We start from the raw sequence: 26,048 nt of genomic DNA on the forward strand, positions 1-26,048 counted from the left end.
CAAAACGATCCGACATTTAGAAGCGGGTATAAACAAGGAACGACCACAGTGTTGAGGGTCTTTCCTCCAAACGGGCGGATGAGCAGGTGAGGATAATATAAAAACAAAAAAAAAAAGGAAAAGGATCACTAGTATCAACTATAGCTGTGAAAAGCTTGTAAGACAAAAAAAAAAAACATTTTTTCCTTTAAAAAAAGCTACGGGACACTAAAACAATTCATTGCACGCAGGCGACAAATGAAAAACTACACGGTTGGAACACTGGCGGGGGGGGAGACGGTGATTCGTCCTTTCCGGGTCTCCATTTGGGATCTTCGGAGAGAAATCCTGTGTTTGGGGTCGGGGAGGGGGGATCACACCACGGGTAACGGCGATAAATTAACGTGAAAACGTGACCTGGGTATCTGAGCTTTTGGAACTCTGCATTGAATAGAAAGGTCCTCCGTAAAAAGTTATAAAATAAATAAGCACTCTTTTTTTTTTTTTTTTTTTTTTTTTTTCCCTTTTGAGTTCTCAAGTAGAAAAAAAGTTGACATGCAGGCCCAAGAGGAGAAAGTGACAAAAGGATTTTTTTTTTTTTTTTCTTTTTTAATGATACTCATGTTTATTTTACAGGTGTGTTTCCTCTTCGGCCTCCGGGGTCGAGGAGCGGCGGGTAGGAACGCACGCGCCGGTTCGCCGAGCGCCGCGGTCCGGCCCTCAGTACACCCAGTTCACCGGGACCCACTGGGGTTCCATGCACAGTTTGTCCACGGCGGCCTGCAACGTCTCGAAGGCCTTGTCCAGGTTGTCGTTGATGACGGTGAGGTCGAAGTAGTGGCTGTAGGCCCTCTGGATTCGAGCGCTTTCGTCCACCGTCTTCCTCAGGTCTACGTCCTGTCGACGCATGGGACACGTGAGTCACGGAAACAGCGACACACTGAGAAAATGATCGCTAGCTATTGGCGAGGAATGACGCGCCCGGTCGGACGAAAAGAATGCTCTGATGATGTTTTTCACTTTAACAATTTAGTCGATTGATACAGGTGGACGAGGGAGCTCTGAATCCTTAAACCTCTCAATCATCTGCTATAATTGCTTTATATACTGCTCAAAATAATAAAGGGAACACTTGAACAACACAATGTAACTCCAAGTCAATCCCACTTGTGTGAAATCATAGTGTCCGCTCAGGAAGCAACACAGATTCATTTGGACTTGTTTTAAGGACATTACATCAAAGTTGGATCAGCCTGGAGTTTGTTTTTACACTTTAATTTGGAGTGTGATTCCTAATCCAGACCTCCATGGATTGATACAATTGATTTCCATTGATCATTTTGGTGTGATTTTGTTGTCAGCACATTCAACTGTGTAAAGAGCAAAGTATTTCATAAGAATATTTCATTCGTTTAGATCGAGGATGTGTTTTTTAAGTGTTCCCTTTATTTTTTTGAGCAGTGCATATAAACAAGTAAAAATACATAAAATCCCTCGAGATAATGTTACTCTGTGGGCCCCCGACCCCATTCAAGGAACTTCTATGCCGACGATATTTACATTTATCTCCCTGCTGAACCCGACGTCCTCTGTGCCTTTTTAAACTCTTAACTGCCTTTTTTTCCTGCTGCAAACTTTATCTTCTATCTCTTTTCCTTTTGGAAATTCTCAGCTTTTTAATGCTACGGTATCCCTCGCTCCTCTCCGATACGTCTTTGCACAACTCGGATATTTAGACGTCTGACGCAAACCTATAAATTTACGCAGAGAGACATAAACAGTGGATCTGAACCTACCGTGAGCTGCTTGGTGGTGATGCCTGCGTCCACCACCGCCTTGTGCATGGCCTTCAGCGTGTCGAAATCCGGCGCCGCTATGAACACCACGTAGGGCATGAACTCCGCCGTCTTCAGTACCTTCAGGGCCTTTGGAATGGAGACACAGGAGGAGAACTTATCTCTCTGGCCTTCATGGTCTTCTCCTTCGGGCAACATCCGATGTGTCGTACCTGCGGGTTGACGTCCAGGATGCAGGTCCGCCCGTTGGCGACCACCTCGTGGATCGACTCAATCTTGGTGCCGTACAGGTTCCCGTCGTACTCGCCGTGTTCCAGGAAGCGTCCGGCCTTCACGTCGGCCTCCATTTCCGTCCTGGTGGTGAAGTGGTAGGAGTTGCCGTCCAACTCGTCGTCTCGCGGCCGCCGCGAAGTATCTGTCGGTTCGATACTCAGACGTAAGCAGCCGCGGCGCCGTTCGGTCGGCAAGATCGGACGAACCGGGAAAGAGCGTACATGGAATGGTGGTGCCGAAGCGGGCGGGTTGAAGGACCATCAGTCGGTTCTTTAAACTGCGTCGACCGACACCCTGAGCGCCGATCAGCACCAGCGTTTTCCTCTGGAACGGCGGGACCTTCGCCACCTCCTCGTAGATCTGCAGCTCGTGTCTGTCGAACTCTATCCGGCACAACGGTGCCGGTTACTTAGAAGGCACACAGAGCTGACATCAGATGACATTCGGAGCTACATCGAGAGTCTGACCTGCATTCTTGGCGGTGAGATACATCATCTTCTTCTTCTTTTTTCCGGCGATGGTGCCACAAAGGATCCCTGCGAAGGTGTGTTTGGTTATTGCGAGATTTGTCCAGACGGTGGCAGGCTCGGACCACATTCCGCCCGATCGACTCTTTTTGTCTAGGGTCGATTCCTATTAAAGAATTCGAGTCCCAAACTAATCGGAATTGACGTTTCCGATCCGAGGAATCCCGACGCTCGACCCACCTGACCCGTCGAAGTCTCGAGGGACGAAAGCTTTCCTCTTCTCCTCCAAGAACTGACTGGGTATGAGTCCGGTGGCGCCGCCCACCACGTGGCAGCCCTAACACAGGTCACAGCTCAAACCCTCACGTTTCTTGACGACAGTAACGTACGCGCTAGCTAAGACGTCCGAGGCGTCCCACCTGCCACCAGTTGGGATCCTCTCGGTTGACTATCTGGAGGATGTCGCCCTTGTTGAAGGCCATGCCCGCCTCTCGACAAGGGATCAGGTTGTCGTTGGCCGGGTTGTAGTCAAAGTACGGCCTCACGTAGACCTGTGGTGAGCAGACGAGGGGTTCGGATTTATTCCCGGGGACGGGGGCGGGGGTTCTGCGGAGACTCGAAAAGGCGGGCTCGAGCTCGACGGGTCGCCCTTCAGGGATAGGGGGGGAAATAAAAGCATACCGGTGGAAAAAAGAAAAGCACTAATAGCTGCGGAGCCGGTCGCGCTGCCATTCATTCATTTTCAATCACGGAGGGATCTGCAAAGTGTCTAAAAATAAGGGCGCTGTACTTTCCATGCGAGGGAGCATGAGATTACAGGAAGCTTATGTGTGTGTGTGTGAGCGTGGATTGTGTGCAAAAGACAGAAACAGCTAGTGTGACCTAGATAGCATGTGGAGTATTATTAATAGGGCTCCCAGGGTTCATATTCCTGCGCAGAGCATTGTGGGAAGGGCCGTAGGACGGATCACCGGCCGATCCCGTATGCCCGACATCTGCCGCGACATTACCGGGAGCGCCGGCGTCTGTTGACGGTATCGCCGTGCGTGCGTGCGTGCGTGCGTTACCTGGGGCGGCGCGGGTGCATCCCGGTAGCTGGGGAGTATTTTGAGCGTGATCCCGCCGCTGCAGTCCTTGAGCATGTCCTGCAGCTCGGTGGGGTTGTTGCCCACGTCCTTCCCGTTCACCTCCTTGATGATGTCGCCGACGTGGAGGAGCCCCTGCCTGTCGATCATGCCGCCGTGGAGGATCCGGGCGATGACCAGGTCGTCCTTCTCGACGCGGAAAGTTACACCCTGGGGTGTTACAGACATCCTGAGCGATTTAGACTCGCCGTCGTCTGGGTTGGTAGTTACCGTCTCGCTAACATTGAGCTCCTTCCATAATAGACTTTTTATGTGCTGTAAATCCTACCGATACTCCGAAGACGATCTGCTAATTTTAGGGTGAAGATGGTCAACGTCTCACTCACCAGGGGTTCCCCAGCTTTCTTCCGGATGCCAATCATGCGTACAGCGTCGGCCTGCATCAGGGCGCTGTTCACCGCCGCGTCGTTAGCCGCCTCCGCCGGCGGCGGGACCTCGTAGCACTTGGAGGCGACCATGTCGTGAGCTTCCAGCAGCGACTGCGGAGACACGCGGACAGGAAATTACAACCAAAGCCTTTCCTTTGTGGAATAACCAGTAGTTTGGTGTATTTGGGAGACTCTGGATAGTAGTTTTAAGACTATTCGTTATTCATATTATCCTGGTTGCTGGAGCCTTTCCTGGCTTTCTGGTCAATTCTGGTCAATCACAGCTAATATGCTAATATGCTAATATGATTAATTTTTCTTTCCATTCCAGCAACATTTTTGGTTCCATCAAAATATGAAAATGAATCTTTGCGAGAGGGCGCAAGCAAAAGTGACAGACACGCGGGATTAAAAACTGTTAAACCCTCTCTGACGAAGGGGTGAAATGTAAACAAGGCGCGTCCAGGTTTTTCCTCTGAATTCAAGTTGTTTGTACTAGAATGTTCCGGCCCGATTACGCTGGTAACAAACCCGAGGACGCAAACGCTGTTGTAAACTCTTCCCCTATTGGCTCGTTTTGGCGCTTCAAAGAAAACGCACGGGGCGACGCTTGAATAGCCGTAAACTGTTTTCAGATATTTTTGGTTTAGTGTTTCTTTCCTTGGTCGTGGAACACGATGAAGCCCCGTCCCGTCTTTCCTCCCTTTCCATCAGCCTCACGCGCTTACAGTAGGTCAGAGGAGGCTTATCCCGCGGCTTACACAACCGAGGACTCTGATTGGTGCTTCGGCTTAAATGTCTCCCTCCCTGATTGGTGGGTTCCTCGCAAAGCGCCTGTCTGTCGGTGGGGTTGGCGTTGCACGGCTGCGTGTAAAATCCGGAGAATCGTCTCTTTGTTGCCGTCGTCGGTTTCCCCTCGGCGCCGCGTTACGACCGGAGGCCAAGTTAAATATCGACGGTCGCGCGATGGGCGACATTGAATAAAAATATTTAAAAGAAGCCACGCGATTCACATTGAGAGCAAATCAAGTTTTTCCCGGCGTCTTGAAATTCAGATATATATAATTGCACAATTACAATAATATGAAAGACAGAGTGATTTCGGTAAAAACCTTAAATTTGTATTCTGTACTAAGACGTGAAAAGTATGCCATTTGCAATAAAAACTGTCATGAAATAGTTCATTTACATTTAATGTATATGGTTCAAAGAATATCAGGCTGAATGGTCAGCCGTCACACATTTTCACCCGACCAAATATGACCCGCTTTGCAAAAAGTTCGGACACGTTTATTCTAAGGTATCTGAGCACCTAAGTGTTCACGATGGCTTTGTGTGTGTGTGTGTGTGTGTGTGTGTGTGTGTGTGTGTGTGTGTGAATGTAACACCGAGCGCTTTGTAAGCGGAGACCACTCGCCATTAAAATGTCAAGCGTTTGATTTACTTTTTTATTCTAAAATCGGTTATTGTAATTTCCGGACAATACGCCTTTGTTTTTTTTGAACGCTGCAGCTTGAAAAATGCTATGTTGCGGCTAATTTATGTTTTTTTTTTTTTGGGGGGTGAACGGGCTTCATGCCGCCAAAATGTCACATCTGACCAATGAAATTACCGTGAAATTCTGAGACCATTCCATTTCGAAGAAATTGAAAAGAAAAGAAAAGAAAAGAAAAGCAAACGACTCACAGTTTTAGTGCGCAGGAAGAAGAAAAACGGGGATAGAAAATGGATGGATGGACATTTCCTTGAGTTATTTATTTAGTTTCTTTTTTTTCCATCAGTCATGTTACAGGCACTGATCAGAAAAAGCATTTCCAGTATGTGTTTTATGGATGTTACCAGTATGTGTTTCATCAAAAGTTTCGAAAAAAAGTTCTGTGTAAATATCTCATGTTACAATGTGCGGCCAATATATATACACATATATTTATTTAGTTATTTTTAGTCAGTGTGGCTTATATTGAGGTGTGCTGAATAGTCCAGGTGTGACGGTAAATACTTTTAATGAGATAAAAAAATGAGTCGGTCTCTATTTAGAAATTAAAGTGATGATAAAATAACACATGACAACGGCGTGTCCGGCAGCGCTGGCGATGTTAAAGCACGCACCTGGAAATGGGGTTCCTGCAGGATCCTGGAGAGTTCGGCCGCGCTGTCGTCCTTTACCTTCAGGCTGTTGATGTCACCGAGGATCTCCGTCACCAGCTCCACGTTGTTGTCCTGCACTGCCTCCAGCTTCACCTCCTCCAGCTGCTCGTGCGACTGAGGGCGACAGGAAATGCCTGAGAAACCTGTCGTACAGAGAACTACCCCTTCTTTCATTAAATGTACCGCTTCTTCTTCCCACAGGGGTCGCGGGGAGAGGGTGCGAGAGCTACTTCCGGCTGACAGTGGACGACGGGCATACGAGGTGAGGTGTGAACGTGTGGAAACATGCAAAACGTGCACTCTCTCATTCATTGCTGCGCACAATTTAGTGTTCGGGTGACCAAAAGCAGGTTTTTGGACTGTGGCGGGAAGCAATCCTTCAATCATATAGGAGCTGCATATAGGAACAAACAACCATTCGCACGTCTGGGCATTTTGGGGTCTCCAATAAACTTCCTGCACGGTGAGAACCTGGAGGAAACCCGCGGAGACACAAGTGGCAAACAAACTCCACACAAAAAAAGCCCCTTGTTGGAATTGAACCTGGGACCTTTTTCTGTGAGGCACTAGCACTAAAAATTGGGGTCATCACTCCGCCACTGCACACTTTTAATGTGAGACAAAAAATTTGATGGTATATACACTGCTCAAAAAAGTAAAGGGAACACTTAAAAAACACATCCTCGATCTAAATGAATGAAATATTCTTATGAAATACTTTGCTCTTTACACAGTTGAATGCGCTGACGACAAAATCACACCAAAATGATCAATGGAAATCAATTGTATCAACCCATGGAGGTCTGGATTAGGAATCACACTCCAAATTAAAGTGTAAAAACAAACTCCAGGCTGATCCAACTTTGATGTAATGTCCTGAAAACAAGTCCAAATGAATCTGTGTTGCTTCCTGAGTGGACACTATGATTTCACACAAGTGTGATTGACTTGGAGTTACATTGTGTTGTTCAAGTGTTCCCTTTATTTTTTTGAGCAGTATATATGCAGTGAAAACGAAGTTTGAGGATGAGTGTTAGCCTTCCAGCTCCTCTCCACCTGGAGCAAAGGGAGCCTGCGGAACCCGGCCTGGCTGCTCACTCAGACATCTACGTGTGCTACCTGAACCCGGGTGCGTACAATTGGACTTTCCATGATGCCTCGCAGGAAGAGCAGGTCAATGTCTTTGGCTCCCGTGGAGGCCGGCAGCTCTCCGACATGATCCAACACCTGCTGCACGGCTGGATGGACAGGTGGAGACATGGATAAAAGCAGTGAGCGGCAGTTAGTCGGACGTGAAAGCGGCAGAACACAGAAAAATACACTGCAGATGCGGGACGGCGGTGCATGAACTCCCTGTAAGCAAAGTTCTTTGCACTTGGAATTGCTGTGTTGACGGAAAGAGGCGTTGGATGTGAGTGACACCTAAGTGACGCCGGGGTCTCGAAGCCCATTTAGAATCCGGAGAGAGCATACTTGGTCAATACCTGGAACTTGGAAACGAGCGTGCCTCTGTCATTATGACGAATTTTTAAAGGACGGTTTTGACCCAATAAATTCCACTCACGATCACAGATAAGACATTTTAAATGGGGCAGGTGGAAGTATCTCCGGTCCAGAGGGATGTTTAAATGGCAGGAACAGAGGATGCGTGTCCATGTATGACTTACTCCTGCGGGGCCTGAAATGGGGCGGGATTTTTTTTTTTCCTTTGACCGTCTGCTTGTCGGCGTCTCCCCGGTCGCAGAGGAGGAGATGCCGACAATCACGGAATAAACTGAACCGGGGATGAAGCCCGATTCTTTCATGTGAAACTGTGATGATGCCAGTATTTTAGTGCAAAAAGGTCGGGTTACCTTTAAATCCAGACATTTGAGCTCCAGGCAAATGCCGTTATGCAAGAGCTTGTGTCAACACAGCGTATTTATGCAACAACAGGGGGTGACAAATTGAAATGGAAAAAAAAAAAAAAAAATCGCACAATGCAATATGTTTGGGACTTCTAAGATAATCAACACTTCGGTATGGCCCGTTGAAGGAGTCACCCAAGTCTTTTTCAGCGACCGCCATCAGTGGATGCATCCCTGCTCCCATTGGGCAAGTTTGAGTGCAAAAGGCCTCTCACTTGTATCAACAGCTAACAAAATGCACTGGCTTGTCTAGTAAGTTTCAACATGTGGGCGTCGGCCGTCTTGAAAAGCTCCGTGACGATCAACAAGGATACCCGCACGGTGCTCGCTGACGGTTATTGGGGACTTGTTGGGTTAATTGAGGATGACAGCAAATCAATAGCCAATTTCAATTTCATTCAATTCCATGAGCAAAGTTAATTTGGAGACAACTCATCTGTGTGTTTGGAGAAATTGTACAATTCATCATGAACACAAAAGCCCTATAATAATCCTTCTAAAGACAGAAAAGCGAGGACTTTTCCCGATGACAACTTAAAACTACAACTACGCCTAATAATCATTAAGCCTTGGCCAGGACTGGACTCTTTTTCAAACATGTCAATTCATTAAATTCTTGTGCTCCATCGTAGCTTTTATGCTTCCAGGACATTCATTTGAAAAGAGGAGCGGGGCACCAGGGCCAAAGGCTGGACTCCTCTGCGTGAACGCAAACACTTTTGTGACAAGAAGTATCAGACACACGCTTGGCCGTAAACCCCCCGAACATACGCTTGACCGAAAACCCAGGGGGATTTCACGTTACGCTGTAGCTCCCGCTCCGTTTGGGTCGACCGTCGCTCACTGGGTCAGCTCTTTCCTCACTTTGTCCTTGAGCCGGAGGAAATACTCGTTCATCTTATCCACGGCTCCCGGTTGTATTCGTGCACACCTTGTTTTCACGACAAAGAGCGTCAATTTGCTTCCTGCCGTGCGTCACTTTTAAATATGAGACCTCCGTCCAGCTCCCGGCTACAAGTGGCCTAAGGAGGCATCAAAAGCCAACTAAGGTAACGGGAAGGTGTCGAGTGGTCCTGTTTAGCCGTGTGGCTCGTGTTCCAAAAAAGTTTAAGTGAGTTTTTAATTCAGAATATTGGCAAAGATGACGGACCAAGGTTGCACGGTGGGCGGTAAACAGTGTGACAATGTCGATTATAATTAACACTGTCCCCACCGCCACTGGATGCACACCTAGCAGCGCAGGACTTGGGGAATGCCATTAGCAGAGAGCGCTTAAAAGTGCTTCAAAACAGGCAACTCCGGTTCAAAAACAAATTCTGCAAGTACATCTGGGGAAAACCTGCCTCACACCGGGTATCCCTGTTTACCGTAGTTCACGGGTGGACAAGACGGGAACGACTTCCGCAAAAGTGACACACCCTTCAGTTTCCCTCTATTATAAAGAATTATAAAGGAAAAAAAAAAAAGGACTAACAGTGCCCTTTGCTTTCCTTTCCTCACCTCCAGGTGCATCGGACCCCTGGGACGTCTGGACTGCGAGGGCCACCTCCACGCCGGGCTGTCCCGGGGGCTTCACCTCCTGCTCCTCCTCCTCTTCCTGCACCCCGTTGGCATCCTCCATAGACGTGACCATCTCCGAGGCTCGCTCGGTCCTCCCCGTCGCCACGAGTATGCTAAGGCTAACCCCCCCAGCGGACCTGGGACTACCTCCTCCGATCCACTCGTCTGGTGCCGCTTCCCCTCTGAAGTCACTGGGACGGAGAGGGGCAGGAGGGGGGGGGTTGTAGATAATGAAAGATACAAAGAGGCACGATCAGAGCAACAAAAGAAGTCGGGATTAAGATTCGGGGGGGGGACGCGAATGCCTTGGAAGAGTGGCGTTGAGGAGAGACGCTGGAGGGGGGGAGGGGGGGCTAAGGAGCCAGGCTGATGCAGGGATAAGTTCAGAGAGACGGGCGTGAAAGCCAGGCAGAGGTAGAAATCTGGATAGCGTACACAGATGTGGGCATGCGTTCAATGCTTGTCAGTCTCCTCCCTCCACTCTGCTTTTAATACCCTCCCATCCCTACCCCCCCATCACCCACACACACACACACACACACGCTCGCACGTTTAATCCGACAATCCTCTCCCGCTGTTGAGGGCTGGCTTGAGTACCCTTCTTCTTGTTTTCCTGACCCCACCCCAAAGTTGAGGTGCCCCCAATGTTGGAGACACAGAGGGACACACACACACACACACACACACACACACACACTAATGGACGCATCATTATGTAAGTAAATCTTACATAACCGTTACTGATAAGGGTCTGACCCTGCATTCCCGTTCAACCCCCCCCCCTTTTTTTTCCCTTCATTTGCCCAGGATTTTGGACACCCTGCTGCAGGGTTGTGTTTGCCCCCGCCTCAAAGCAGCATGTGACGGCCAAATGTGGGGGTGGGGGGGGTCTCCCCTCCAAAACTCATGCCTCTGTCTCTCATTCTCTTCAAATTTACCCCCCCCCACTCCCTTCTCGCCAACTTACTTCTTGTTAAGTCAGCAGACATGAGGTGCTGACAGGATTAACTCCCCCTCTGCCCCCCCTTGTGATTGGCTAAAGACCAATAAAAAAAAAAAAAAAAAAAAAAAAGTCTCCGTCTCCCAGATCGTCCTGGACGGAGACGATGAAACTTCGTAATTGCCGACCAAAGGGGGAAAACACGAAAACGCTTGAAGTGCTCTTCAGATGCTTTATTTTTGGAATAGCGTCAGTGCTGGACAAAAAATACGAGAGTCGCCCCGAAAAGTCTCGTGCTTTCATAAATCGAAAATATTTTGTGCCCGATGAAGGGTTTAATTGGACCGTCGTGAAATATTAACCGTCTGACTAAATCGTAGCATCTGCTAACGCCCTCCCGTCTTTTCTTCACATGCCGAGACTAAACATTTTCAATATCTCATCCGTTTAGATAGCAACTGAACTCCCGTTTCTCCAATCGGGAACAGCTTTAAATGACACGTTTGCGTTGGAAGTCTGTAAAAATGTGAGCGAAACATTTCCGCATTGAGCGTCTTAATGAATGGGCGGGGGCTTATGTTTCATCTGCGACATCTCAGGTGGGTTTTCAAATGGAGAAGGAAATTGGAAATCACCAACTTAGCAAGTGCTGGACTGAATCAGAGCAAAGCTAAGCGCGTCGGGGAAGCTAAACGTTCTGCTACGGAGGTGAAATGCAGAGCTTGTTATCGCGCCGGCCTGAAAACAATGACTACTAAAACGTGTTTTACGATATCCAGAAATCCCCCTGGTTCTCCGTCGGCCGTATTTTGCGGTGAAAACTCAAATTCGGTTAATTTCATGCGGCTATGTTAGCGTTGTTGCGGCGTGCCTCCCGCTGGAGTGTCAAGCCCCGCCCACCGCCGACACAGTTGCCCGGGGAAGGAGCAGATCGGCGAGCTTAATCCGCCCCCCCGCCCTCCCGCTACCATCCCTGCCCAACCCCCCCCTGCCTTCCCCTCAACATGCTCAACATGACCGGTCAACCCCTCCTCCAGCTCACAGGATGGGATTTTAATCCAGCCACAAAAGCACGGGATTACAAATCTCTCGCTTGCCACGGTCAGTGTTCAACCATTAGCACGCGGCCTCCGTCTGCCTCGGGGCCAAAGAGTGGATTCATATTACTCCCGTATTTGGAGTGCAGCATGATTTTGGAGCGTTTCTATATGATGAGAATAATTTATCAACGCTCAATTAGAAATAGAAATATACTATCAGGCGGCAACTCCCAAATATTCATTCCTTTAATTCAGTAAACCTTATGTCGATTAAAAGCGACGTGTACCCTTTCAATTTCAGTTGAATCCGTAACTTGAACGGCTAATTCCTATTTTTCGAAACCGTAAGTTGTTGAATGGGTGAATGCCATTCCGGCGTAAACCGCACTGCAACCGCAAGGTGACAAAAGTGCCGTATAAGCAAAGATTGTCTACCATTTAGGTTTAACTCCTTCATCCCTTCGCTTGATTGGTACCCTTAAATTATCTGTCACGTTAAAAATCAGACCAAAGGCATTGTGTCGTAGCTTTGAGAACGCAATTTTAGTCTCGAGAAAAAAAAAAAAAGTCCGAAAGGTTCAGCAGCACTCTTGGAATCTCAAACATGAAGGGAAAAATGGATGGTGCATGAATGGATCAATCGCTGTTTCTCAACCCCGAGAGCGACCGTTCGGGATTTGGTGCATCCGTCGGGGATTTGCGATGTCGCATCGAATCAGGCGCCATTAGTCTCCGGCGCCCGCTTTAATTTCCCATTCTTTTTGCGACAGTCCCATCGACCGATTCCCAAATGGCCGCAAAGGCGGCCGCGTCATTCAACAGCCGATGTTTTAAGCTTGTAAATGCTTTTTTTTTTTAATTATTCATAAGATCACACCCCATGACTTGGAAGATGGAAGGGATCTACACTTGAGTGACTACAGCTCAGAAACACGGATCAATCTGCCTTCTTCGATGGAAAAAATTCAATACCGGGAGATGTTGGGTTTTTTGTCCTGCGTTTCTTATTTTGATGATATTGTCCCAAAATGTATCTTACAATTTACATTTTTTTTTTTTTTTTTTTTTAAGGTGTTTCCAGAGAGCAGGCGAAGGGCAACCCAGAAGTGGAGGCATGTGTTGGAAAGGAGAGGGACAAAGGTCAGCAGCAACAAGAGGGACTGGAGTGGAGATAGAAGAAGCTGGAGGATTTGAAGAACCGATGGGCAACAGCCCGGGGGAACCAAGGGTGTGGAGAAGAGGTGAGGAATCACTGGGAGGGGTGATAAAACATCATCAGCTTGAACGAGAGGAAAGGTGTGGAAGATGGAAGTAAGACCGGAGATGATGTCCGGTTCGGAGTCAGGAATGGGTCCACTAGATGTTAGATGCTCTGGAGTTAAGGTCCAACTGGATGTTTACAGAGGAGGGGATGTTGAAGGTTTGGGTGGAAGGATGCTGAGGTTGGCCAGGCCTCCTTGCAGGAGAAGCAGAAGAAGACCAGAGAGGAGGTTTATTGATGGAGTCACGGGAGACATGAGGTTAGCAGGGGGTGAGAGAAGACGATGCAGGGGAGAGGGTGAGATGGAGGCAGATGATTGGCTGTGGCGACCCCTGAAGATGAACTTACAGAATGCCTGTTGCTTGTGAAAAAGGACTGGAGAAACCCGGTTAACATTCTCGCTGACAAATGAAGAGCTAAAATCTACAGAGTGCCCTTTCTTCTGGTCGCCGCCATGATTAGGAGGTGATATAACCCAACACATAGAGAAATATGTTGCTTTTGCGGGATGATAAATCTTTAACGGCGGGGGAACGGAGCGTTCTGCTTCAAAGGGCCTAGCGGATTTCCCTTCGAGGAAATAAAAAACGTGTCAGCGTGTTTTTTTTCTTTTATCCTTACAAAAATTTCGCCAGTGTCTAAGCAGAGATTCAGAACCAGGGAGGGTAGTCGTGTTTACCTCGATCAGTCGCTGTTGCCGACTTCCAGACACGCTTGGCTGCTCGTCGGTCAACTCCGAAGGCCTGGACAGCAAAAGAGATGGATTTCACTCGTTGGCATAAGATGGGCATTAGAAACATGGCGAGCATAACAAAGATACTCCGCTCCCCTTCAGCATGGTACCACCTCAGTTGTATTTAATGACAAGAATATGGCTGAACCAGCCCTGAGTCTTGGCTGCTGCTCATTTGGAGCTACGAGATTTGTTGGGGATGATTCCTCCTCCTCTGCGCTACTTATGTCCTGCTACCAGGTCAGTACATACATGCATTTATTTCCAGAGTCCACGCTGAACACTGGAGATCCTGGAAGATGCTACATACTTGCTAGTTAGGTAGCTACTGGTGCTATGTTGCCGACGTGCTACCGTTTCCTCGCTGCCTTGTAACACTCCTGCGCAGGGTTATTCAAAGTCCAGTAAACTGAAGGCCGTCCCTTTCCCGCTCGTTCCGTTGAGTTTCAATGGCTCCTCAAAGATCATCCGTGGGAAAAAAGAAGAACAAGTGCTGACAAGGTCAGGGAGTTCCAGGAAAGATAAGGAGCATGGTACAAATAAACACAATGAAAGATGACCTAAGATGACAAGGCAAAGGATGGTAACCTTGGGAGGACGTGTTTTGTTTTCATTTTTGCCCCGAACTATCCTGCAAATGAACCATTACACAACTGATAAGATAAACAAAATCAGCAGTGCCGCGCAGCCTTTTTCACAAAAATCGACGGTTTAGAAATGCAAGCCGGCGAGGGCACGGTGGCTAGCGTGATAACGCTGGTGTTTTCTGCACCAGCCAGATAAAGGATATACTACTTTCCTGCATGCTTCATTTCTTCCTACTCGTAATGCCCTCATATCTATCCACATCCTTTAGGCAGTCAGGAAAAGATCACCTGACCTCAGACATAGAGAACAGCTAATGCTGTTCATACTGACATGGCTCCTCCAGCACGGTCACAACAGTTTGTAAATGCGGTGGCGACGCTAGGGGAAGAAGAATAGCTATTATCGGCTTTGCTGCAAACCCCTTGCGCCGGCACTTTTTCGCCTCTGATGTCGGACCCAATTGGTAACTCGCGGTGTGACACAGGAGAGGAGTTGATGCATTACGTAACTTAGATTACAATCAGGCTGGGCACATTCACTGGAAGTGAAAGATATCCTCTGGAAGAATGTTAATAGCGGATCGGAGTCACCGGTGCAACTCTCTGCCAAGTTCTACGCACACCAAGGAGCAGGGGCCATGCCAATCGAGGGGAAAGGAAGAAGCAAACATGGGAGGGGGGGGGGACTCAGCGGAAAAAGGGTTCAGAGGGGTCAGAATTTGATGGAAGAGGAAAGTACTGAAAAGGGAGTTGGAGAATTTCAGGGGAGGGGTTCGGAGATCCGGAGCAAGAAGGATGAATTATACTAAAATATGCAGAAAAAACGGTTACGGATACGAGTGAGACACCACCGAAGAAGGGGGTTGTTTTATGGAGTCTACAGATGCTGGACGGGAAGAGGACTACAAACAAATGGTCATCTCTATAATGAATTTAAAATCGGCGAGTGTCAAGTTTTGATACAATGTGTCCCTCAAGCCCGCCGCTCATTTTCGCGACACGGACTGTTGGCTCCCACATCGCGCTCCCATTGGGATGGACCGTCAAGAAATACAGGCCTGCAAAGAGCATCTCGAGCGTAGGGGGAGATGCGGAACGAGGATTCTAAGGAGATCGGAGGGGTAGATTTTGTATAAGACATACAGTACATTTCTGTCAACCTGGGAGAGCTCACGTGTCCTTGCTCTGTCTTGACTCGACATTGCATTTAGCGACTGGAGTGTGTCCGACGGGCCGTTACGTTTCACCCCCTGAGGCATACAGACCTCTGCCCATAAGGCATCGTCCCTGGAGCTACCATTCAAGTCACTTCATTCAGTTCACCTTTATCCTCTGCCCTCTTGTGCGCCGCGGAACCCGGGGGTGGGGGCATCGCAGCAGCTGTCACTCCGAGTTGCTCGCAGTGACTTGAGAATTACAAAAGAGCCCAGTGAGCTCTGGCCCGCTTAGGAGCCCTGGTGGGGCAGGAGGCGGCAAACCCAGAGGCGGCAGTTATTAAACTTAAGGCTTGAGGATTCTCGCTGTGCTTTGTCGCGTCGGCAGCGTTTGGCTCGGAACGGCGCGGTTGTCTTAAGAAAAGATGTCATTGCCATTTGAAATGAAAACTGGCCATTCGCACCATGCCTTGCCTCCCATCCATCACCCCCTGCCTCCAGAAACCATATGTAGGTCACTCCATGTGATAACACAGCTATCCAGAAAAACAGGAAACGCTCGAACCGGGGTGTCAGCGGATCAATACCAGAATTGAAACAAACAAAAAAAGATTCATACACAAATATATCATCAATAAGCTTACAGTATATAGAAATGCCGAGTATGTAGCTCAATATCTGTTAAGTAGAAACTACCAAAATTCTACATAAGCTATGAGGAAAAAATTGCAACAAGTAATTAATGTGTTACTTTTTTTTCCCCACTGTATTTTACTACAACTTTAAAATAAATGATAGGGACTGCCATGTAGACACAACCAGACCTGATATCGAGAGTTTATCCACATTTCCGCTTTCAAACATTATGTAATCAAAGCTACTCGAAAAATCTTCCAAATCTGATGGTCTGCCGCTGCCAGATCATTAGAGCGGTCATAATGGCGGCGCAAAGTCATCAACGGGAGGGGAGGACAAAAAAAAAATGACCTCCCTTTCCTCAACATCAGTGTTGCAGCTGGTAGGGATGGGTGGATTCCTGGTTCCAGATGATGTCATGTAATCTAATCGCAATGGAGAAACCTGTCTGCACTAAACCAGCACCAAATAATGGGCACCGCGTGACACAGTCCGGCGCCACGTGACGGGAACTGCTTCCACTTGGCCTCGTCAGACTCCCGCTACTGACCATTAGGACTCGGGAGAAGATGTTGGATGACTCAGAATCTGTCATCCAACAAATATATCATCTATACAGTATATATACATCATGCATATATGCATATACAGTAGAACCTCAGCTTACGAACGCACCCAATCACGAACAAATCGGCCTACAAAAGGAGTTTTCCATCGGATTTTGATTCCACCTGCGACCAAGCTGTTTGCTGCATGAGTACACTAACAAACAAACTCACAGGCTTTCTGCATTGGGGTTGTAACATAGCAGCAGTTGTGCGGGCTGTGTGTGTTGTTTACATCGTTCATCGCTGTGTTCTCCTGTTGTAACACTTTTTCTGTAAGCTAGCCCTCATTGTAGCCCCGAAAAAAGTTAAAAGTGCTAGTGGTGTTAAGAAGAAGTTAGGATTTCAGTTGATCTGAAGAAGAAAGTAATAGCTAAACGTGAGAGCGGTGTTTGTGTTACAGATCTCGCCAAGCGATACGACACAGGCTAAGCCAACCATCCGTACAATCCTGAAGAACGAAGATGCGCTAGATGGCTGATGTGGCTAAAGGGGCGACTACCTTACAAAACAAAGGACTTGAGTCTTGGAAGAAGTAGGAAAGTGATTGTTAGCTTGGATTAATGAACGACAGCTCGCTTAGCGAGGGTCTCATATGCAAGAAAGCTTTACTTTTGCGCTTAGGAAACGCAGAGTTCGAGCGTAAGTAAAAAGACAAAGAACACCATAAAAAACAGTAATAACTAACGTTCTATTTAATTCCTTGCTGTATTTCTGCCACAAATAAACCCACAAAAAAGTTTCAAAAAGTGCAGTTTTCTTTTCGGAGCTGGGGAACGGATCAATGGGACTTAGATTGATTTCAATGAAAAACTGATTGGGTTCGCGAACAGGTTCGGAGTCAAAGAACAAATTGAATTTGTAAGCCGGGGTTGTACTGTATTATATGTACATATGTCTATATATATATACACATCATGCAGTTATTATCCATTTGTGAAGTTTTCCAAAAGAATTGCCGATAGATCTCAGCTGAAGCGTTCTGTCTCCAGGTTTAAGGTTAGCGCTTGTTTATCTATCGTCTCCTGCCCCTGTTAACACCTGAGCGTATTGATGAAATTAGGCGAATCGGCACTTCCGGGTGCCACGGAACCAAGCCAAAGATGGTTTTCTCCATTTGCCAAGTATCGCATCACGTAACGCAAACGTTCATTTTACTTACGTAACCTCAGCAGCCTGGTGCCGAGAATGGGACGTCGTTCGTAGGGTGTGCATCTATCGCAAGCACTTCCACCTGTTTGTTGTCTCGTCTTTTTGGGCCGTTCTGCGTATGCATTAGTAAATGAAAAGCGGACGTGTTTGAATTGTAGATTTAAGGTCCAAACGGCTCAGCTGTCGTACTTCCCGACATCACGGATGTTTGCGTCGTTTTAAATTGGTTTTCTTCTGACTTGCTGACAGGGGGTCAGCGTCGCAGCTGTCTTCTATCACGGAGAAGAACCGACGCACGATGGCGGCAAACAAAGACTTACTGGATATCCCCTCCCAGGGACGGTACTGATCTGCGGTCTGCTTCCCTTCCTCCTCTGCATCAACTAATCAGATTAGACTTTGTTACAAGACAAAAAGCAAGTGAGTAGGACCCATAAATCCTAGTTTACATGCAACATGATCCTCACAGCCCCCCTATTGGTCTGGCAGAGTATATCTCATTCATGAAATGAATGGCGGTGGCGGTGGATGCTAACATGGGCTCTCATCCCCATCAGGTGTGAGGCTCGACAGCTCAGAAACCAGTCACCTCTCGCCCTTCTGATTAAGATGGCCTTAATGCGCGAGACTTTTATTCATTTACTGTTATCTAAACCTCTCATCCTCTACTTGGGGTGACGGGAGGGCCAGAGCCTTTCCCAGCTGTCACTGACTGGTCGCCAATCGATCACCGGACCACGTAAAACTAGACATAAAACTATTTAACTCTCTCGTTCTAAACATATATAACCATTCCTTCTCGCGGTCAAATCGGAGACTCAACACAGAAAGCCCCCGTCGGAATCCAACCAAGGACCCCGGCGCTAACACTTGTTACCGTACAATTCAGTCGTTTCCTAAGTGCATTTAAAAAATGTAAACAATAAAAAACAGTGAGGCGTAAGTGGTTGCAGGATGTATTACATAATAATAACTCATGTGCAATCCTATTTCTCAGCGACAAGCAAAGAAATGCATAGGTAAATAGTCAATGCAATGACATTAAAAAGTAGACCGTTGCTAAAAGTTTAGATTTATTTTTGCAGAACGGCGTCACCTTGGCGATTTCCCGGAGACCCCCCGCACGCGCACGCGCACGCCCAGCTCTCCCACCCGAGTCCGGCTCCGTGCCAAACGCGCAGGCGCACCGGCGCGTGACCACAGCTGTCGGGCGCTCGCGCCCGCGCCCGCCAATCACGCCAAAGCACGTGCGGCCATTTTTTTTTTTTTTTTTTCGGTCACCCATCCCAAGCCATTGTGGCGTGCGCGCGCTCAACGGCTCCGAAAATCCATCCGCGGTATCCTTCCGTTAAGACGTCCAAGAAAGACTACAAGGACTACAAATAGGGCGCCTGCCGCATACGGAGAGCTTCCTGACCGAAGCCCGCTCTCCTCCCCGACGGAGGCGGCGGGGGGGCAAAACCTCCCGCCCTGTCAAAACTCTCCTTCGCTTGAAACACGGTTAAACTGTCTTTGTCTCGTCACCGACCGCCGCCGCGGAGAATAGACCCTGCGGGTCAGGCGAGGGCGACCGGTGAGCGACGAGGCTTACCTGTGCGTGAGTTGGCGGCGGCTTGGCGGACCGTCCCGGTTGGACACTCGGAGCCCACCCCCGCCCCCCGGCCCCGCGGCTGTCTCGTCGTGGTCCCGCGACAGACTACCGAGCCGCACGGTGCCAATCAAAACGCAAAGCCCCGCCCCTTTTGTGATGACGTTGCACCGTTGACCAATCACAGCCGAGGTCCGGCCCCTCCCCGAGTTCGTACAGCGCATGAATATTCTCCCATTCACCTTTTATTCTGGACGTGGTCGCTACTTCTCCTATATTTGATTAAATTTGTACCTTTGATTTGGTTAAAAGGAACAATTTTACCTTGTGCAAATATGAGTCACATTCATTCGTGTGTGTGTGTGTGTTTTTTTTTTTTAACTAAATAAAATCATTTTTACTTGAGGTTTTCCGTTTAACTATGGCTGCAGACTGTGCAGGGACTAGAGTGAAATAAAGCTTAATTTGTATTTGTATAATGAAAATAATAATGAATGCCAAATTGAGGTGGATTATCCACTCGTAGAATTACACTTGCACTTTATCCATAACGACCACAAGATGACGCCATATGCACAGTTGACGTTTTGAACTGACCCGCGTTCAATGCCTATCTGTGTGTGTGTGTGTGTGTATGTGTGTGTGTGTTGAAATATTCTTCATGACATGTTGCAACACTTACTTAACTTCTGTCACACCTGAGACTGATTTGTAAACAACCAGAAGCTAAGGTGTGGCACAGCAAGTATAAACCTGACCTCTGCCCTTTGTTTAAGAGAAAGTTTTGTAAAATGCTATCAAATCATCGGAGCACATGCATTTCCGCTCGCGTGAATAATCAAAAACAATTTGTTGTTGCTCCCCCCTAAGGCGTGAAAAAAAACCTTCTCCGAATCAGCTTTTGTCTGAGAAATATAAACTTCCGCCGCCTTTAGGGAAACATCTCTTTTCTGCAAAAAGCAGCCAGAGGCAGGTTTCAAGCTACTTTGGAAATGTTCACAAGAAAAGGAATCCAGATGGAGGAATGTCTATGTATTCATCCGATTAGGTATTAATCGATTAGGTATTATTATGTTATTCCCGATTCCCTCGAGCACCATTGCTGGGTCTTCCCGACAATATGCAAACAAATAATATAAGGTTTATGACGCATCTTTGGTGTGTTCAAACGATTCTTTAATAGCACAATCAACGTTGGGCTCCCCGACTTGACTTGCGATGTATCAGGATTACGATCCGATTATTTACAATTTTTATTGGCGTGAAGCGGCGCGGACTGGAGCTCATGGAAGGAGGAGACGCCGAGTGTGGAGGCGGCTCTCGTGGCTGAGTTGACGGGGGGGGGGGGCGGATGCGTGGAGGCCATGACGGGCGCGGCGTGATGAGAGTCGATACAGATGAGGACGTTACCACAATGACGGGTCGTATCTGGCGAGATAGGAGGAAAGATTATTGTAATATCCTTTTGAGGATTACGGCGGACATCGGAGTCGCAATTAGATCGACCGACGCACCTCGACTGTGGAAGGGCGTCTGTGCTTTCCTTCAACATCAGCTCAGAGACTAGCGTGTCCAGAATCTCAGGAGCGGACCTTTTTCCATACCTGGGATACAAGCAAAAATTAAAAAACAACAAAAGGATTCAGTATCTCGGGATATCTCGCGCCAAATCACAGGGATAAATGGGATGGGTTTAACAGGAGCGCGTTAAAATAATTCGACTTGTCCTCACACCGAGAAAAGACCCGACCCGACGAGGGGTTTTCTGTTCTCTGCTCCTCGGGTGATAAGTTGGCACGCCTGTCCTGCCAAACCACCCAAAAAAACCTTTTGAAGAGAGAGAACACCTGCTGATAGTTTGAAACGGCATGACGGCCGGCGTCGAATAGTTCCGAACCGTCTCCAAGATCTGCCGCAAGACGGATGAACGCTCTCTGACTTGTTGCTCCAACAAGGTTTCTGTTTTTTTTTTTTAGCTGTTTGACGAACAACCGCGTCGCTGTACGACCCGATCGTTATACATAGTACGACGTCGCGAACTAAAACATTTGACACATCGACACACCCCCACGAACCCGGGACTTTAAGGTCACGGAGACTCACATTTGGGTCACCAAAAAGGGAGTAGCGTGAATAAAAAGCAGGATTATTATTCCCAAAAGCCTCAATTCTTAAGACAGGATGCGACCGGTCCTACCTCTGTCTTGTGATCAGGTTGATGTAGTGTCTCAAGGCTGAGTAGTACTTGGCCAGCTCCTCCGCCGGCGCGTCCTCCCCGGGGTTCTCCGGCTTGACCGGGTACCCCTCGGTCAGCGTGCCCAGCCAGAGCAGCGCCCACAGCAGGAACCCCAGAGTGCCCAGCCAGCTCACCAAGTTAGGATGCATCTGACAAATTGGGAGTTGTGCCATAAACCACCTCTTATCCACACACATCCATCACATGTCTCATCATTTATCTGTTTTGTAAGGATCACCTGGAGAGGCGCAAATGTACCATATCCGCGGTAAACGCAATAAAGTTTAAAGTTACCGCCTTGAATCGGCTGTATTTTGACATTATTCTGCGGCGAAAGAGAGATACTCACCTTTCCTGTGGGTTCAGGGAGAGGGATGTTTGCGTTGCTGTGTCTCCTCTGCTTTTAACCGCGCTCTTGCGGTGCGCCCCGGGCTTTATACGCCGCGCAAAACGCGTCAGAGATGGCGCTCCGCTCGATTGCGTGTCACCGCTTTTCTTCTGGCAGACGTCACCGGTGATGCTCTCATTAGTGTGTTAAAAAACAAACAACAAAGTATTGTGATATATTTCATGAAAAAAAAACAAACACTAAAATTAGAAGTCTTGGTTTAATTTAGACCCGGGTCGTTTAAAGAACACAAACAAATCCTCGCAGCTGTGCAATATGGAGTAAATGTTGCCCCGCCGACTGCCGTATTTCAATTTTTTCAAATAAATCGTTTGTGAATGTGGAGATTTTACTCATTCGGAGTTGTTTACAAAGCGATTGGGATTCAATTCCGGGGTGTTTGATCGTCACACACCCCTTGCTTTTTATCGCGTCGAGTTGCGTCCGACATGTATTTCAACGCTGCCACATCACAACTGGGTCGTTTAAAATGAAATTCGGCACAGGAAAACAAAAAAACAAAAAAAAAAACAATAAGATAAGATAAGATAAGATAAGATAAGATAAGATAAGATAAGAACAACTTTATTAATCCCGAAGGAAATTGTTGTGCCAGAGTTACAGAAAATATAACAGTAATAAATAATAAAAAGAAAAAGGCAGAATTAGAAATAAAAATAAACTATAAACTATAAAGTGTCTCAGTGAAACTATAAAGTGTCTTAGTAAACAAGTGATAAAACTATAAGTGTCTTAGTAACAAGTGAGGTAAGGAGTGCACAATGGTATGATAAAAGGAAAAATTGTGGTGTAGCTGTTATGAAATGAAATATTGCACAGTTCTGAATATTGCACAGTGAAATGAAATATTGCACAGTTTTTGTTTTTTTAGGTTAAAGATAGGTTTTTATGGTTGCCGGCGGCTGAATGGAGATAATAACGGTGGTTACCTGGCGAGATGGTTTACAAGATCTAGCCCAAGTACTCGAGAGAAGATGCGAGGTCACCGTCACAGTGTGCAGACACCAGCTAGCCTGACACCGTATTGTAAGCGTTCTGAAAAAAGGGAACGTTTTAAGCCTATTATTGCGCAAATGTGAGTCTTCTTCCTCTTCTCCTCCTTTGGACGTTTCCCTTCAGGTGTCCCCACAGCTGGTCAACCTTCTCCATCTTACCCTGTTCTCTGGATCCTCGTCTGTCACACCGACTACCTTCATATCCGCTCTCACTTCATCCATAAATATTCTCGTTAGTCTTCCTCTAGATCAGTGTTTCCCGACCTTTTTTGAGCCACGGCACATATTTTACATTAGAAAAATCACACGGCGCACCACCAAATAAATATGTCAAAAACATTTTTTAACGAATTAGAATGAAACCGTAGTCTCAATTTACTTAATGTGAAATCTAATGTATCTAATATCTGTAGATTCGTCAAGTTGCAATGCAAATTTCCCACCGATGTGCAACTTTTCCAGGGCACTTTTTTCAATGTCTGAAGACATAAGAATAAGAATAAGAATAGGAATAAGAACAAGAACAAGAACAAGAACAAGACTAAGAACAACTTTATTTATCCTGAAGGAAATTGTTGTGCCAGAGTTTCAAGTCAAACATAACAATAATAGATAATAGTAGGAAGGAGGGAGAGTAAGAAATACAAATAAAAATATAAAGTGTCAAAGTCAAGGCTATAAAGTTTTTCAAGGTCTTAAAAAGTACAAAGATTTGAGTATTCCCTTCGGCCAAAGGAAGAGGAATTAAAATGTCATCTATGTCATGTCAATGTCAACATGACATCAATATGTCTGGAAATGATATTATTTGAGAGAACTCTGGCTATTTCTTTATCAACGCCAGAGCCGAGCGTTTCTTCTACAATCATTTTGCCGGCAGGTAGTATTAATGTTTTGCTGTTTGGATTTAGAGACGAGTTCAGCAACTTTATAGCAGCTTTCACTGCTTTCTCACTCGTCTTGGTCGTTTTCAGCAATGCTGCCTGTTTGTTTACGTTGATGCAAGTGCTTTTTATTTTAAAAATGATACACAGATACACAGATGCACAGGTCAATTCACCACCCGTTGCCATGGAATGCACACACTGCCCACATAGACATAGGAAGACACATTATTTGCATTGGATAAATAATTTTCAAACCAATCAGGTGAAAGTGGGCATTTTTCCACGGCACACCTGATGATCTCTCACGGCACAGTGGTTGGGAAACACTGGTCTAGACCTCCAATTCAAGCATCCGTCTACCAATAAATTCACTATCCTTCCTCCATACACGACCCAACAACCTCTGATGGACTCATTCGTGATTCTATCCACTCCCAAAGAGATCCATAGCATCTTAATCCCTGCAACCGAGCTCTGCGTCCCGTCTTTTGGTCATTATTACTGTTCCAGCATCGCAGGTCTCACCACTGACTTGTACACCTTTCCTTTCATTCTGGCTGATAGTCTCCTATCTCATAGTACACCTGACACTTTTCTCCACCCATTCCAACCTGCTTAAATCCGGCTCTTCATCTCTTTTCCACACTCTCCGTTGCTCTGGACTGTTGACCCTAAGCCAGTGGTTCTTAACCTGGGTTCAATCGAACCCCAGGGGTTCGGTGAGTCGGTCTCAGGGGTTCGGCGGAGGTCAAGACACACATTGGTGATGACATCACAGGTGATCACGCTACATAGCTCGGCCTATCCGTGCTGCGGGGATTTTGGCGCGCTCAGTTGTAGTAACTTGTGACTGTCGTGATGGTACGTCATGTGATTTCTTTCTTAATGTTTTAATCCCTTCATACTGATTATGTCGGGCAAAAAAAGAAAGCGGTCGGAAGAACACGGACAATACGGATTCACATGTATGACGGAACGCGATTGGAATCGACGTCCTAACTGCGTGATTTGCAAAGACAAGATGAGCAATTCTAGTCCGGCACCGGCAAAACTAAGGGAAGGCTTCCTTCAGCTGCATGGAGATGGGAACTACAAGAACATAGCGCTTGCTGAATTCAAGGTGAAGGGAGCCAGATTCCATGAAAAGGCTACTCTGCCTGTTCTTTGTACCCATCAACGAAACGATCCTTGATCCAATAAAGAAGGGAATGCGCATGTAAAACAGGTGGGGTTCAATACCTCCAACAAGGTTAAGAACCACCGCCCTAAGCACTTGGAATCCTCCAACTTCTTGATCTCCACTTTCTGTAGTCTCCCCGTTCCACCCGAGTTCCTCTCATTCACGCATCTCGCTGTGACTAACTTTTATTCCTCTCCTTTCCGGCACATACCTCCACCTTTCTAGATTTTCCTCAACCTGTTCTTTGCTGTCACCCGAGATCACAATGTCATCTGCGAACATTGTGGTCCGTGGAGATTCCTGTCAATCCTCATCAGCCGGCCTGTCCGTCACCACTGCAAACAGGGAGGGCCTCCACCTTGAACTTCTACGCAAATGAGAATATGCAAAATGAATAAATAGCGACTGATATGCACAATTTATTGTTTATGATATTTCCCTTTAGAGCCGATAGATTGTTTCCCAGAGATCCGAAGCCTCGATCCATGAGAGAATCGTCCGACCGCTCTCCGAAAAAGGAACCGACGGGCGGAGCGACTTCCCTCCCTTCCTCTGAAACCGTTTCAAACGGACTCGTGTCGAATGGAAACGTTTTTTTTTTCTTTTTTTTTTACAACTCAATCAGTCTGCTTATTTTGTTTTGGAGTTTGTTCACCTCCGACGGGAAGAGAGTCGGAGACTCTCGACCTGAACAAAAAGAGCATAAATGTGAATGCGGAGACACGTCAGGCAAAGAAGCGCCTAATCTCCGAGAAACACTTAATAAGAAAACCCAAATAGCACTTCAAATGAAAATGTATCGCCGAGTGCCTCATTTACCTCCTATTCATGATGCTTTTGTGCGTCGCCTCCCAGTCGAATAAACTAGCAAATCAGTATTCTTTTCGCGGCACTGCTCTTTAAGTCACGGAGAAGGATGCGCCAAGGGCTCTTTTGTACGATGCAGGAAGCAAAGAGGAACGAGACGCAAGTGAGAGAACGCGGGGCGAGAAAGTCATGACC

General features: G+C 47.1%; 2 protein-coding genes across 7 annotated transcripts; both read right to left on the reverse strand.

Moving 5' to 3' along the window:
- Nucleotides 1-567: 567 nt before the first annotated feature.
- pals2b (protein associated with LIN7 2, MAGUK p55 family member b) lies at nt 568-19,475 on the reverse strand. Of its 6 annotated transcripts, none has more exons than XM_086171322.1 (14): nt 19,343-19,475; nt 13,564-13,627; nt 9,584-9,834; nt 7,314-7,414; nt 6,138-6,290; nt 3,987-4,139; nt 3,583-3,810; nt 2,935-3,066; nt 2,756-2,852; nt 2,516-2,584; nt 2,270-2,431; nt 1,988-2,190; nt 1,776-1,904; nt 568-876 (listed from the first exon to the last, which is right to left on the reverse strand). In XM_086171322.1, the coding sequence occupies exons 3-14, from the start codon at nt 9,714-9,716 to the stop codon at nt 700-702; spliced, it is 1,737 nt and encodes a 578-aa protein (XP_086027448.1). In that variant the 5' UTR covers nt 9,717-9,834; nt 13,564-13,627; nt 19,343-19,475; the 3' UTR covers nt 568-699. The 6 variants fall into 6 exon arrangements, with proteins under 6 accessions (XP_086027448.1, XP_086027450.1, XP_086027451.1 ...); XM_086171324.1 differs by lacking the exon at nt 19,343-19,475 and adding an exon at nt 17,762-17,811; XM_086171325.1 differs by lacking the exon at nt 19,343-19,475 and adding an exon at nt 16,183-16,341.
- Nucleotides 19,476-20,493: 1,018 nt separating this feature from the next.
- Nucleotides 20,494-21,987, reverse strand: npy (neuropeptide Y). Its single transcript, XM_086171328.1, has 4 exons — nt 21,925-21,987; nt 21,537-21,724; nt 20,854-20,943; nt 20,494-20,767 (listed from the first exon to the last, which is right to left on the reverse strand). Exons 2-4 carry the CDS (start codon nt 21,722-21,724, stop codon nt 20,746-20,748), a joined length of 300 nt encoding a protein of 99 aa, XP_086027454.1. The 5' UTR covers nt 21,925-21,987; the 3' UTR covers nt 20,494-20,745.
- Nucleotides 21,988-26,048: the final 4,061 nt, after the last annotated feature.

Source organism: Fistularia commersonii, chromosome 24 (assembly GCF_037954325.1).
Source record: "Fistularia commersonii isolate RoL2024-O1a breed Wild chromosome 24, RoL_Fcom_v1.0, whole genome shotgun sequence".
NCBI lineage: Eukaryota > Metazoa > Chordata > Actinopteri > Syngnathiformes > Fistulariidae > Fistularia > Fistularia commersonii.

Bases quoted from the DNA above. Each gene is read 5' to 3' on its own strand.
- npy (XM_086171328.1), bottom strand. From the start codon at position 21,724: ATGCATCCTAACTTGGTGAGCTGGCTGGGCACTCTGGGGTTCCTGCTG. The intron at 20,944-21,536 runs GTAGGACCGGTC...CTTGTATCCCAG, and splicing joins AACCTGATCACAAGACAGAG to GTATGGAAAAAGGTCCGCTC. The intron at 20,768-20,853 runs GTGCGTCGGTCG...CTATCTCGCCAG, and splicing joins GACGCCCTTCCACAGTCGAG to ATACGACCCGTCATTGTGGT.
- pals2b (XM_086171322.1), bottom strand. From the start codon at position 9,716: ATGGTCACGTCTATGGAGGATGCCAACGGGGTGCAGGAAGAGGAGGAG. The intron at 7,415-9,583 runs GTGAGGAAAGGA...CTGTCCATCCAG, and splicing joins GGGGTCCGATGCACCTGGAG to CCGTGCAGCAGGTGTTGGAT. The intron at 877-1,775 runs GTAGGTTCAGAT...ATGCGTCGACAG, and splicing joins TCACCACCAAGCAGCTCACG to GACGTAGACCTGAGGAAGAC.